This window comes from Peromyscus leucopus, chromosome 18, assembly GCF_004664715.2.
Source record: "Peromyscus leucopus breed LL Stock chromosome 18, UCI_PerLeu_2.1, whole genome shotgun sequence".
NCBI lineage: Eukaryota > Metazoa > Chordata > Mammalia > Rodentia > Cricetidae > Peromyscus > Peromyscus leucopus.
The window spans coordinates 13,106,605-13,119,264 of record NC_051078.1 but is presented as its reverse complement, the minus strand read 5'-3'; the positions used below and the strand labels follow the sequence as shown (position 1 = coordinate 13,119,264).

At 42.0% G+C, this 12,660-nt stretch overlaps 1 protein-coding gene across 1 annotated transcript; it reads right to left on the bottom strand.

Moving 5' to 3' along the window:
- Window positions 1-3,570: 3,570 nt before the first annotated feature.
- On the bottom strand, window positions 3,571-9,178 carry LOC114699022 (lysozyme C-1-like). The gene is made up of 4 exons (XM_028877933.1): window positions 9,043-9,178; window positions 7,259-7,420; window positions 4,270-4,348; window positions 3,571-3,637 (listed from the first exon to the last, which is right to left on the bottom strand). The coding sequence occupies exons 1-4, from the start codon at window positions 9,176-9,178 to the stop codon at window positions 3,571-3,573; spliced, it is 444 nt and encodes a 147-aa protein (XP_028733766.1).
- Between the last annotated feature and the right edge of the window lie 3,482 nt (window positions 9,179-12,660).

Below are 12,660 nucleotides of genomic sequence, written 5' to 3'. Positions count from 1 at the left end.
AAACAGAATTAAATTTGGTTTACTGTACAGAGGGTTAGAATCCACGATGGCAGAGCAAAGGCATGAGGGCAGGTAGCTGGAGCATCAGCTGAGGACTGAATCTCAATCCACAAGGAGTAGGCAGAAAGCACTCACTTGAAGTGGTGTGGGTCCAAAGCCTACCCCAAGGGACACCCTTCCTTCAGCAAGGCCACACCTCCCAGTCCTCCCCCAAGCAACCACCCACTTGGGAGCAAGTATTCAACTTAGGGAGGGTATTTCATTAAAACCACCACTGTGCTCATAAACGAGATCACCTTTGCTAAAAGGACTGAGATTAATTGTATATCTCTCTTCTTTTTGGGGCCCAGAGCAATGGGAAAAGCCCTCCCCTGGACAGCATGTGGGTGCACAGAGTATTGGTCATGAATTGACTACCCTTGGCATGGGACAGGCTCAAGATGAAACCTCCTACCTCTGAAGGACAGCTTCTTGTTAGTAGTAATCACCATGTGACATCTCACTTATGATTATAAAAGAGTAAAAGCTCATCTGATGTTTTTCTAAAAAAAAAAAATGAAGATTTTGGAGAGATGACATGTTGGAAATAAACAGTGAATGCTCTTCCAGAGGACTCAGGTTCGATTCTCAGCACCTACATGCAGCTCATAGCCATCTAAACTCCAGATCTATGGGATCCATTACTTGTTCTTGGATGCTGGTGTCCCGGACATGCTCCTGATACACAGACATATATGAAAGCAAAATTTTTAAAAAAATCTCTCTCTCTCTCTCTCTCTCTCTCTCTCTCTCTCTCTCTCTCTCTCTCTGTGTGTGTGTGTGTGTGTGTGTGTGTTTGTGTGTGCACATTGATTTGTGTCCTGTGGTGCTCTGGTGAACACCAGACAACAACTTGCAGGAGTTCATTTTCCCATCCATCATGTGCACGCTGGGTTTGAACTCAGGACCCCAGGCTTGGAAGGAGGCACCTCCCTGTTTTCTGACTATGGGGTTCTTAAGATCCCTGGAAACTCTTAGGTGGGGAACCGCTGGTAGTTTTAAAAGAATGTCATCACCTCACCACTCAGAGGTGCTCTGAACCCGAATAGAGCGGAGGTGTCGAGTGCATTCTAGGGTAGCAAACCACGTGCCAGGCACTGTTGGTCTAGTTCTGAGGGTTAGATCAGGGGTTGGAAACCACAGCTGCTCCCCACATGCATTAGGCCTTCCCCTGCCTGATTTCCCATGACAGAGTTTAATTATTGAATCCAGCAGAGTGAGAGACTAACAACTGCAAAGACAGGATTATCACTGAATTCTGCCAACTAAACTAAGAAATACTGTCACCGGATCCCTCAGATACTGCCATGGTGAGGATGATGCCTGACTCGGCCTAAGTGACTGGGAGGTGTGTAGTATACCCTGGAATGGATGCCCTGGAGCCGGTGAGGACTCATGTACTGGGTGGAAGGCCGCAGAGTGACAGGGGTTTTCACACATGAGAAACAGAACATGGAAATTCTCACAGCACCAGCTGATTGCGTCTGGCATTAAAAAAATTCTGTTTGTTTTGATTTTGATTTTTGAGACCTGGTTTCTCTGGGTAACAGCCCTAACTGCCCTGGAACATGTTTAGTAGATGAGGTTAGGCTGTAACTCATGGAGATCCACCAGCCTCTGCCTCCCAAATGCTGGGATTAAAGACATGCACCATTAATGCCACCTGGCTGCTTCTGGCATTAAAACTTGATGTTTTCAGATCAGGGTTAATAGTTGAATAAGTGCATCAAGGGTCGGAGAATAGCCAATGAATAAATACATCAAAAATAAATGTAAAGTCAGTAGGGGATCCAGTCCAGAGCATTCCCACACTGAGAAAAGAAGTCACAATCCTAGAGCCAGCAAAGGGCCTGAGAAGTAGGAGTGTGTGGAGGATGAGGCTGGACCAGAGCAGACTCTGGAGTAAGAAATGGTTCACTTTGTCAAGGGCCTGTTAGGGACAAGGGATTTGGTCAGCTTGGTTTTGAATTTTACCCCCGAAACATCCAGGTGGTTATGTGAGGAGGAGGATATATGAACAGGATATGTGTAGGTGAGGATGTAGGCACAGGCTATGTGTAGATGAGGATTACAAAATGGTATGTGTGGGTGAGTGTGTAAGCTATCGTTATGTATAGGTGAAGATGTAGGTACTGGCTAAGTGTAGGTGAGGACATAGACCCTATTAAGAATGACATGATGATTTTTTTTTAACCAATATATAAACAATTTCCCCACAGACAGCATATGAGAGTAAACAAAGACAATCATTGTGCATTGAAATCATTTAATGGCTATTTGTAGTTTTTCATAATGTGCTTAATTTTGCTGATACAAGCTCATCTGTCTCAGAGTTAGTTGATATGCATAAAGCTACTTTAAGAAAGTTAAGGGCTAGCATAGAGAACAATCTGTCCTGAATATCTCATGATCAGCTAGAGGTATGGATCATTCCCTCAAGGGTTAACACAGACTGACATGAGTTGAGAATTTACTTGCAAGGAGTATAAATGGGCCAGCTCTAAGAAAATACTTTTTTGAAAGGCCACACATTTCATGACAAATTTCTGAGTTGAAGCAGTCTCAGTTGTATCCACTCAGAATTATGTTCCCTTAACATATAATAAATTTCAGTTTTACTCAATTATTGAAAAAAAATAGCCAAATGAATAGAAACACAGGAACTATGAACTAAAGGCTGAGGGGCTCCCAGCTGGATCAGGCCCTCTGAATAGGTGAGACAGTTGATTGGCTTGATCAGTTTGGGAGGCATCTAGGCAGTGGGACCAAGTCCTGTGCTCATTGCATGAATTGGCTGTTTGAAACCAGGAACTTATGCAGGGACACTTGGCTTAGTCTGGGAGGAAGGGACTGGACCTCCCTGGACTGAGTCTACCAAGTTGATCACAGTCCTCGGGGGAGGACTTGTCCTGGAGGAGGTGGGAATGGAGGGTGGGCTGGGGGTAAGGGGAGGGCGTGGGAGGGGGGAGAATAGGGGAACCCATGGCTGATATGTAGAACTGAATGGTATTGTAAAATAAAAAATATATATCACAAAAAAAAAAAAAAAGAATTATGTTCCCTTAAAATCCCACCTTGCCCCACACAGTGGCTCTTCTTTACTGTCTGGGTGCTGAGCCCACACAAGGCCTGGGAGCTTACACAGCTGCCATTTTACCCAAGATCTACTGTCTCCTTACATATTTGTTGTATGTCTATCCAACAGTGGGGAAATGAAGACTAATTCCAATGAAACTTAATGTGAATTACTTCGTAGGTGAAGAGCTGATGTACAGAGACTTGTGTGACACTCAATGCTAGATCACTGTCACCAGCATCTGCCCCATTGGCTAACTGAAAAATGGAGGCTTTCCCTAAAACAGTGAACATATTAGTCAGCATTAAGCCTCTTAGGAAACAGTCTCCATGTTGCTCCTGTTTCTGATAAAAGCCTGCTTGTCTAAAGGGGAAACCAAGGAAGTGTGACCTTTCCCATAACTACTTCTATAGTGAGAAAGAGACAGAATGAGCTGAGGTGGAGGCACGGGGCGGTTAGACTCCACAGTTTTTAATGTACTGGGAGACATCTTCATGTTGACAGTGTCTTGTCCAAGCTGACCTGTGGAGGAGAGTGAGACAGGGTGAAATGGTTAGAATTGTGTCCTCTGTCACACATATTCTCAAATAATATTATTCCCACAAGGCTTGTGCATTGTTTTCTTTCTTAAAGTATTCTGTTATCTTTATGTGTGTGGGTATTCTGCCTGCAGGGAGGACTGTGTATCACATGCATGCCTTCTACCTGTGGAAGCCAGAAGAGGGCTTCATCTGGAACTGGAGTTACAGAGGGGAAATAGTGTAACAGTGACACTAATGGAGTTTGTGTTCTGGGCCAAGATCCAGTGTGAAACCCAGGCTACAGCTGCACCCAGAAGCTGCTACTGACTGGTGGAGCTGTGTCTACAAGGCTGTTTGATCCTCTCCAAACCCTGGGAAGAGCACAGCATGCTCAATGTCACTGTGACATCATGGGCACAGAACTGTTAACTGATGAAACAAATAGTCCGGTGGCCTAACATGGAAGCAGTCGTGTGTGGGAATTCTCAGAATCTGGAGAAATTCTCTAAACCTAATGATGGAGTGAAAGGCCCCAGCTGTACCCACAGTGCTCAGAATAACACTTGGGTCTTAGAAAGACTCACCACACTTATCAACAGAACCAGCAGTTCCCATTCCAGAGTTCCAACATACCATATTTTCATGTCTTCTGGACTCTTCACAACTGTCTTCGCACATTTTATGGCTTGAGTGATGTCATCCAAGAGCAAATCTGAAAGACAGGGGTGAAGAAGGACAAGGACTGTTACAGAAGCCATTTTCAGTTCAGATCCAGCTTGCTTTCTTCTGTGACGCTGAGCAGTGCATGCAGGAAATTATTTTGCAAGTGTCCCTGCATCTGTGATTATTGCAAACAGTCTTTCTTGATTCTATGCAGGTGACATTGTGTAACTCATTTTATTTCCCATTTATAAAGTCCCTGGGGGCTTGGGATATACTTGAGTGTCGAGTTTTCTTAGGATTCCGACACTGATAAAAAGTAAAGAACACACTGAAGTCATGAGGGGTCACTGGAGGATGTGGGACTGTCAGCTACCATGAGGGAAGTTCCTCTTTGTTCTCACACTGGGAAATAGAACAAGCCAGAACTGTCACCCAGGTCTACCAGTGGAATTTATTCTAAAGTAAAACAGGTGCTGGACAGATGGCTCAGTGGCTAAGAGCACTGGATGCTCTTCCAAAGGACTTGATTCCCAGAACCCACATTACAGCTCTCAACTGTCTGTAACTCCAGTTCCAGATGAAGCCCTCTTCTGGCTTCCACAGGTAGAAGGCATGCATGTGATACACAGTCCTCCCTGCAGGCAGAATACCCACACACATAAAGATAAATGAATACTTTAAGAAAGAAAACAATGCACAAGCCTTGTGGGAATAAATTTCTTCGTGGAAATTTATAATTGGTAACATGGAAGCAGCCAGGTGCTTTAAAACTCAAGATTTAAGAGTGGTATTTTCAACATACAGAGTATTGTTACTATAATTTTATACACTCTTTAAAATGAGAATTCAGGTAACTTCATTACTGTTGATGTAGTTTTGAGTAATAACCATATCATGAAGCTGTGCAAGTATAATTTAATTTGTGTAATAAATGTAAAATCTATACTTTTTATGGGAGTACATATGTGGATGATAAAACTTTACATGGACCTGCAGCAAAGATTTCCAGTCTAGAAGAGTATTTTCCCAAGTTTCCAGTTACATCAACTCCCTGAGCACTCAAACTGGGAGTGATGTTCCTTTTTGCTTGTAGTTTCTAATACCTTTCAATGACTGCAGATGGGTGTTCACAATGGATTTAAAGATAGGCTAAGCAGGCTACCAAGAGTGTTCCACCATCTTTTTTCTCCTGAAAAATTTTCACCACCAAATTTAACAAAGCAGAAATTAATAGCTCACTGTTTAGAGTGCTTGACAAAAATGTAGCAAGTCTTGGGTTCAATTCCCACACTGGAAAAATAGAACACCATTGACCAATTTAATTCATGCACTAAAAATTACCTATTACTTCTCTCCCCGGGTGAGCACAAGTTCTCCCATCCCAGACCACAATCCTGATGTGAACCTTGTTTGTTTGTTTCTTGTTAAAAATAAGTTTCATCTCAAATACACGAATCTGTGTTATTTTGTTAGATCAGAAAATTTCAATCTAAGAATTAGATCATTTGGACATGCAAGCAAAGGAGTTTAACAACAGAACTTGACATTAGTAACTCACTCTAAAACCCCTCCAGACAAAAAGCACATTGTAGGCGGAAGTTTCTGTTCCACCAACAACTCCCAAACACCCAGCAGTCGCTTCCCAAATTACCACACAGAAGATTATATTCGTTATAAATGCTCAGCCATTAGCTCAGGCTTATTACTGACTAGATCTTATACTTAACGAAATCCATAATTCTTATCTATGTTTAGCCACGTGGCTTGGTACCTTTTCTCAGTTCTGCCTTGACATCTTGCTTTCTCTGTATTCTGCTGGTGACTCCTGACTCTGCCCTTCCTCTTCCCAGAATTCTCCTAATCTGTTCACTCCACCTATACTTCCTGCCTGGCTATGGGCCAATCAACATTTTATTAAACCAATTCCAGTGACAAATCTTTACAGTGTACATGAGCATTATCCTAAAGCAGTACATCAGTACATACATATAGAAGCCAGTTGGACTAAATGGCAGTTGTTTAGTGGTACCTTGTCATATAGATTTTACTATAGTAACATGTTCATTTGTATATATTAGAAATCTTCATAATAAAATTCATTCAGTCATAAATGACCCTATGGCAATTTCCATAACTACTCTTAAGTAAGCAGCTAGAATGGTAATCTCCAGGACAAAACACCAATAAGCCCACTTACCATTAATTAGTATATATTCCAGAAATTTTCATATGTTATAAAATGACAACTTGTCAAAAATGTTTATTTTTTTAATTTCAATTATGGGTCTGTATATGGGTGAGTGCATGTCAGTATAGGTTAAAAAGATCCCACAAAGTTGTAATGACACCAGCTCTTTACTTCCTGTTTTCTATTAATTTAACGTTAGTGTCTGTGTGTGCTGGTCTGTGCACCAGGGAACCTGCACAGATATGTGTGTGTGTGTAGAAGTCAGAGGACACACCAGGAGCTGTTCCCTAGAAGCAGTCCACACTGTTTTTGATGCAGGGTCTGCCATCAGAACTGGCTTACAGATCAGCCTATCTGATTGGCCAGTGAGCCCCATGGATCTGCTGTCTCAGATTCCCCAGTGCTGGTCTTACAAATGCGTGTCACCAAACTCAGCTGTTATGTGGGTGCTGAGGGTCAAACCTTGGCATTGGGGACTTTCTGTCTGAGCTACCTGGCCAGCCTCTGTTTATTTTGTTTATTCATTTAGGATTTTGGAGGTGGAACTAGGGGCCCTCTGATTGGTAGGCAGGGCATTCTATTGCCAAGCCATGCTCGAAGCCTAATGTCTTCCTTGGCTAACGTTGATGTGAATAGCAATGACTTTCTAACAGTCCAGTCTCCCCTGGTTCCTCATGCTTCCTTCAGTGATGTCTCCTGCACAGAGTCTCTGCTCTTGCACATGAGAGCAGGTGGGTTGTTGGCTATCCCTCTGAGCCCACGTTGTCTTACCGCTGCAGGGCATCCCACACTGATTCCGCTCTTTTGGCATTTGGCCATCATCACAGGCGAATTCGCTACTGAACTGAAATATCCCATAGACGGTGGGTCGGCCTCCAAAGTTCTTTTTAAGCAGTGTGTTTAAGTGACTTTCATGCTGAGCCATACATACCCCTAAAAAGAAAAAGAAAATTCATCAATAAGCAGCAACAGCAAATGATTTATATTGGAAACCAAAATTAGCTCTTGGATCTGGCTGTATTTCACAAGTGATTTATGTTATAAGTACAACCATATGATTAAATTATAAAATATTCTCCCACTAGTTCATGCTGGGTTTGGCTGTGTTTCCTAGTGTAGTCTCTTGTCTTAAGTGATCGTCCTGCCTGTCCCTTTCAAGGAGTTCAAATTGATGTACGCAGTTAGCAAGTGAAATTTTTCAAAAGCCCCAAAGAGAATCTCTTTGAGGACAAATCATTTTTCACTGATAATAAATGAGATAAGGTCATTTTAAAACACTCAATAGATTGACTGGTCACAGTGGTGCTCTCTTTTGTTCCAAGCAGTCCATAAGCAGAGGCCAGAGATTCTGTGTGGGTTTGAGACCAGCCTGGAGACATAGCAAGTTCCAGGCCGGTCAGAGCTCTACACTGACACCATGGCCCCTCCTCCCCAAAATAAAATAGCTGTTTCTTCACTGCTTTTCCCTCCCTCATCTATTCTGGAGATACCTCTGCCTAAAATAGAAACACAAATAGTAGTTAGGTGGATTTTATAAATTAGTATCAAAGACACATGCTAATAAAACGTTCCTATTAGAAAAATAAGGATTTCCTCAGAGGTATGTTCTTATAACCAATGTGAATTTGTATGTTTTGTTAGAATTCTTTTTCTTCTCTGTGTCACTGTGGATACAACTTTGGCACAGAACATGCCATCTCTTACTTGGATTTCAGGAGTGTGTACCATCACAAATGGCTGATAAGAATATTGAGAGTGAGAACATTAGAACAAGAAAGGCCATTCTGCAAAATCATTCCACCCACCCATCCATCCATCCATCCATCCATCCATCCATCCATCCATCCACCCACCCACCCATCCATCCATCCATCCATTCATCCACCCGACATACATTATCTACTCACTCATTCATGGACAGTTATTGAGTAGTAACCACCTTCATCGAATCTGAAAAGCACACTAGTTACAAGGACATAGATGGCATAGGCCATGAACAATTTTTCTCATTCACCTCTTCCATTGTGCAAAAAGAAAGACCTTCCCAGAGTGAAGAAGAGTACCAAGTCACTTCATACTCAGCTTCAGAAAACCTCACTTTAGCAGCAACTTGGGAGAATAAGATCCCTCTACCTTGCATAGGAAGTTCAAAAGGTTTGAATTTTTTTTTCTCAAAAGGTCCATACCAAGGTCAGAGAAATGAAGACAGATCCCAGTCACTCCAGGCTCTCAGAACTCAAGTTCTGAATGAGTGAGTCCTCCCATCTTTTCTCACCCCCTGTGGGCTATTGAGTCTGAAACAACTGGAAAAACCAGTGACTCTCCATGAACACCTCAGGTCCTATTGCCTTAGCCTGGGAAGATGTCCTCTCCCATGCCCTTACTTCAGCATCTCTGATGGAAATGATGAACGCTGATGTTTTTAATCAAACTAGTCAAACAGGCAGGAATTCTAAAAACTATTGACTCCAGCTCCCTCTCTGCTCACTGATAGCTTCCTTGTACCTGTTCTGTAGAGGGTGATTGTATGGAGGGGTCAAGACGAGGAGACTTACAGTGGGCCAGGCTGATTCCCGCAAAGCCATCCAGTCCTTGTGTTTTCATAACTTTGGCTAACTCACATCGCTCAAAGACCTTGGCTTGGACATTGACAGAAAGCAGGAGGAACCCCAGAGAGAGGAGAGCCTTCATGTTGTCTGGGAATCAACTCACCAGCTGCCCAGAGCAGCCAGGCCCCAGTATTTAAGCATCTTCTCCTCCCTTCATCCTCTAGTGATTTGGGGGCTCTACCTTTTGAGCTTAGTGCCAAGCAGGAAGTTCTTATTGATCCACAAACTTGAAAAACATTTGTATGTTCTCCCAATGTTTAAACAGAGACGTTCTGTTCTATAGAGAATGATGAAATAATACTGTTTTAAGACTTGGCTCACATAGAACCAGGAGATAGCACTCTTCCTAAAACAGGGAGCTCATTTTATTTTATCTTGAATACGACCAATATAAAGAAAAAGAAAGTGATCATGTTTTACTGCTTAAAACAAAGTATGACTATACATCAATAGTCCTTTAAAATTAAATTGTTTTGTGCATATACCAGTTTGTATTATCTTTTTCACTTAAAATTATCTTGCATAGAACTCCCCACAGAATGAATCTCGTAGTTGCAATATGTCTTTGCTTCATCATCTTCCTTTTCTAGATGTTCTTGCTAGTACTATAAATTTTGTATTTTTGCAAACCGACTGTAGGATTTTTTTTCTGAGAGAAGGTTTCACAGTGAATCCTGGCTGGTCTGGAAAATGCTTTGTAGACTAGGGTGTCTTTAAACTCTTCTGCCTTCTGAGTGTTGGTATTAAAGACTTGTGCTACCTTTGCTAGCAATGAGAGTTACACTGGCCATGGTGTCCCTGCACAGCAATTGAAACCCTAACTAAGACAACCCATAAATCAATATTTTAAGTATTAATAAAACTCATGTGGACAGCTTTCCTAATATCTTTCACAAAAAGTCTTATTTTCACTCTGCCAACCTGTTTCCATGTTAGAGCATCAAAGGTCACTAGGAAGCAAGAGGACTTTAACAATAAAATTGACCCAAAGCAGCATACCTAGGATTGGCCTAGGAAGGAAGCTCTCATTTGTATAAAATGCCAACATCACACTCAACTCTATCCATCAAAGAGATTTCCTCTCTGATTGGCCCAAGAGAGTGCCAGTTTTGTGTCCAAGTCATTGTTTGAGCCTCCTATTCAAAATAAGAACAATGCCACTTTTTGTCAGATTAATATTGATTCATTAATAATACAGACTGAGATGGATTTGAGGAATTCAAAATGACAGAAATCAGGTAAGGTTACTAGATGTCTCCTTTGTGTCCTTCCTAACCCTGTGATCCAGAACTTACGGTTGTTACCTGTACAACTTTGTGCATTTTGTTGACAAAAATCAATTTTTCATTACAATCATTTGAACAGTTATGAACTTTTCCTTTTTGGGAAGTTGAATAGGCAAATAGTTACTCATCATCCAGAGCTAAACCACTATCAATGATTCAGTGTGACTACTCCAAAGGCAAGGGTTGGTTCCAATCTCAAAATTATTTCTCCTGGTGCAGGAGTTAGAAGCAGTAACAATATCTCATTTTAATTTTGTTTCATTTGACATAGTGAGCAAGTGTCTTAAAAATAAAACAGCAAGCACACATAATTTTGGGCAGAGATTTTACTCTCCCTTTGTAGAAAATATCCATTTTTGCCACTTTTTTAGGTTGTTTACATATCCCAGATAATTTTGTTGTATTATAATGGAAAAGAATGCACAATATGTTCATAATTATTTATTCATCTTGTTTCCAAGGAAAAAGGAATTAATTTTGATGCACATTGTGTGCTTTATATCTATGAAGAGGGATGTTGACTGTGAGTCTGTCAAATATTTGAGTGTGACCTCCAGAGTGGAAACCAACTTGAAGGCCAAAGCTTTGCCACAATGTACCATACTCTATAGAATGTACTTGGAATCTGTGTTTGAAGAAATGCCTCTATGGTTAACTAGTGCTGGGGTTAAAAGCATGTGCCACCACACTTGGCTCTGTTCCCAGTGTGGCCTTGAACTCACAGAGATCCAGATGAATCTCTGCCTCCGTTATGCTAAGATTTAAGGCTTGTGCTCCCACTGCCTGGCCTCCATCTTTAATACAGTGGCTGACTCTGTCCTCTGATCCTCAGGCAAGCTTTATTGTTAGAGCACAAATAAAACATCACCACACCCATAAGTTTGCATGCAAGATCCCTTAGTCAGAACACTAAGGACACAGCTCCTCTACAACCTCTAAAAATTTCTGTATTTCTTGCTGCTCTACCTTAACTCTCCAGGCTTTCAAATTATCTCCAAGCTAATGCACAAATGATGGTCTATTGGTACTCTGCCCCATACTTACAATTTTACTCCTGAGTTTCCTCACTCCACTTGCACTTTTGACACCCAGAGTATTCCCTTCATCTTCTCTTCATCTTCAATGTTCCATCACTGGATTTCCCTGTATTCAGAGAGCCACAAGTTCAGGAACTTTATTTGTCAAGTCCTGCTCTGTGAGATGATTTATCCCTAACAGGCTTGAGGGCCAGCTGGCCTAAACAAGTAAAAAAGATAGTTTTGTTGGGTGGTGGTGGCACACTCCATTAATCCCAGCACTCAGGAGGCAGAGGCAGGTGGATCTCTGTGAGTTCAAGGCTAACCAAGGCTACACAGAGAAATCCTGTCTCAAAAAATCAAAAACAAACAAACAAACAAAACCCCCATATTTTCAGAGAGTCAACCTGGGTCTGCCTAAGGGCCTTAACAAACAGCAGCTGAAACATGATCTGGAGATGACCTGGACCAATGAGAGGAAGCCATATCAAACCAGATGCATATTCATCAGACTTCCCCTCAAGGTGGGGTAAAGGGTATAGAAGGCTTGCTTTTTCCTGAATAAACTGTGCTTGTTGTTTTGACATTCTCCCAGAGTCTGTGTTGTTGACTCTGCACCTACTTGTCCCCCTCCCCAAAAGGGAATAACCACATAGGACCCTGCTACACTCTTTGACCAGTTGAACAGTTCTAAAGGGGGGGTGTGTGGAATTGGGAAGTGATAGCTATGAAATAGAGCCATAGATGAAGAAAAAGACAGAGACACAAGATGGCTGTGGGAGCTTTCTGGGTCAATACTACAAACAGGAGTTTTATTGCTCACAGCCTGTAAATACACAAAACAAAGAGGAGGGGTGAAAAGACCTCTCCCCTTCAAGGACATCACGGTTCAAGGTACAAAGTACAGTTAACTGTAAACACCTCCTTAGTACTCAAGACACCTGGTGACCACGCCTTATGGCAAAGCATGTTGTAATTAGGCTTTGAAGTATAAGACACCTGGTAACCACACAGTTGGCCAAAGCATCCTATTATGCAGCCTTTTGGGGGGGCTGAAAAACAAGCTCAGACTCTCTGACCTTGAGTGAAGATGAAAACAAGAAATAATCTAGGGTCTCTGTGGGCACCCACATTAAATGACTTCTTAGCCTTCTAACCTGCCCTGGTGTCCATGGGCGGCCATGCTAACTAAATCCAGATTCTCTTAGTGTTTCCCAGGTTGTAGGGAAAGATTCAGACTATCTTTCCTGGATTCTTATACA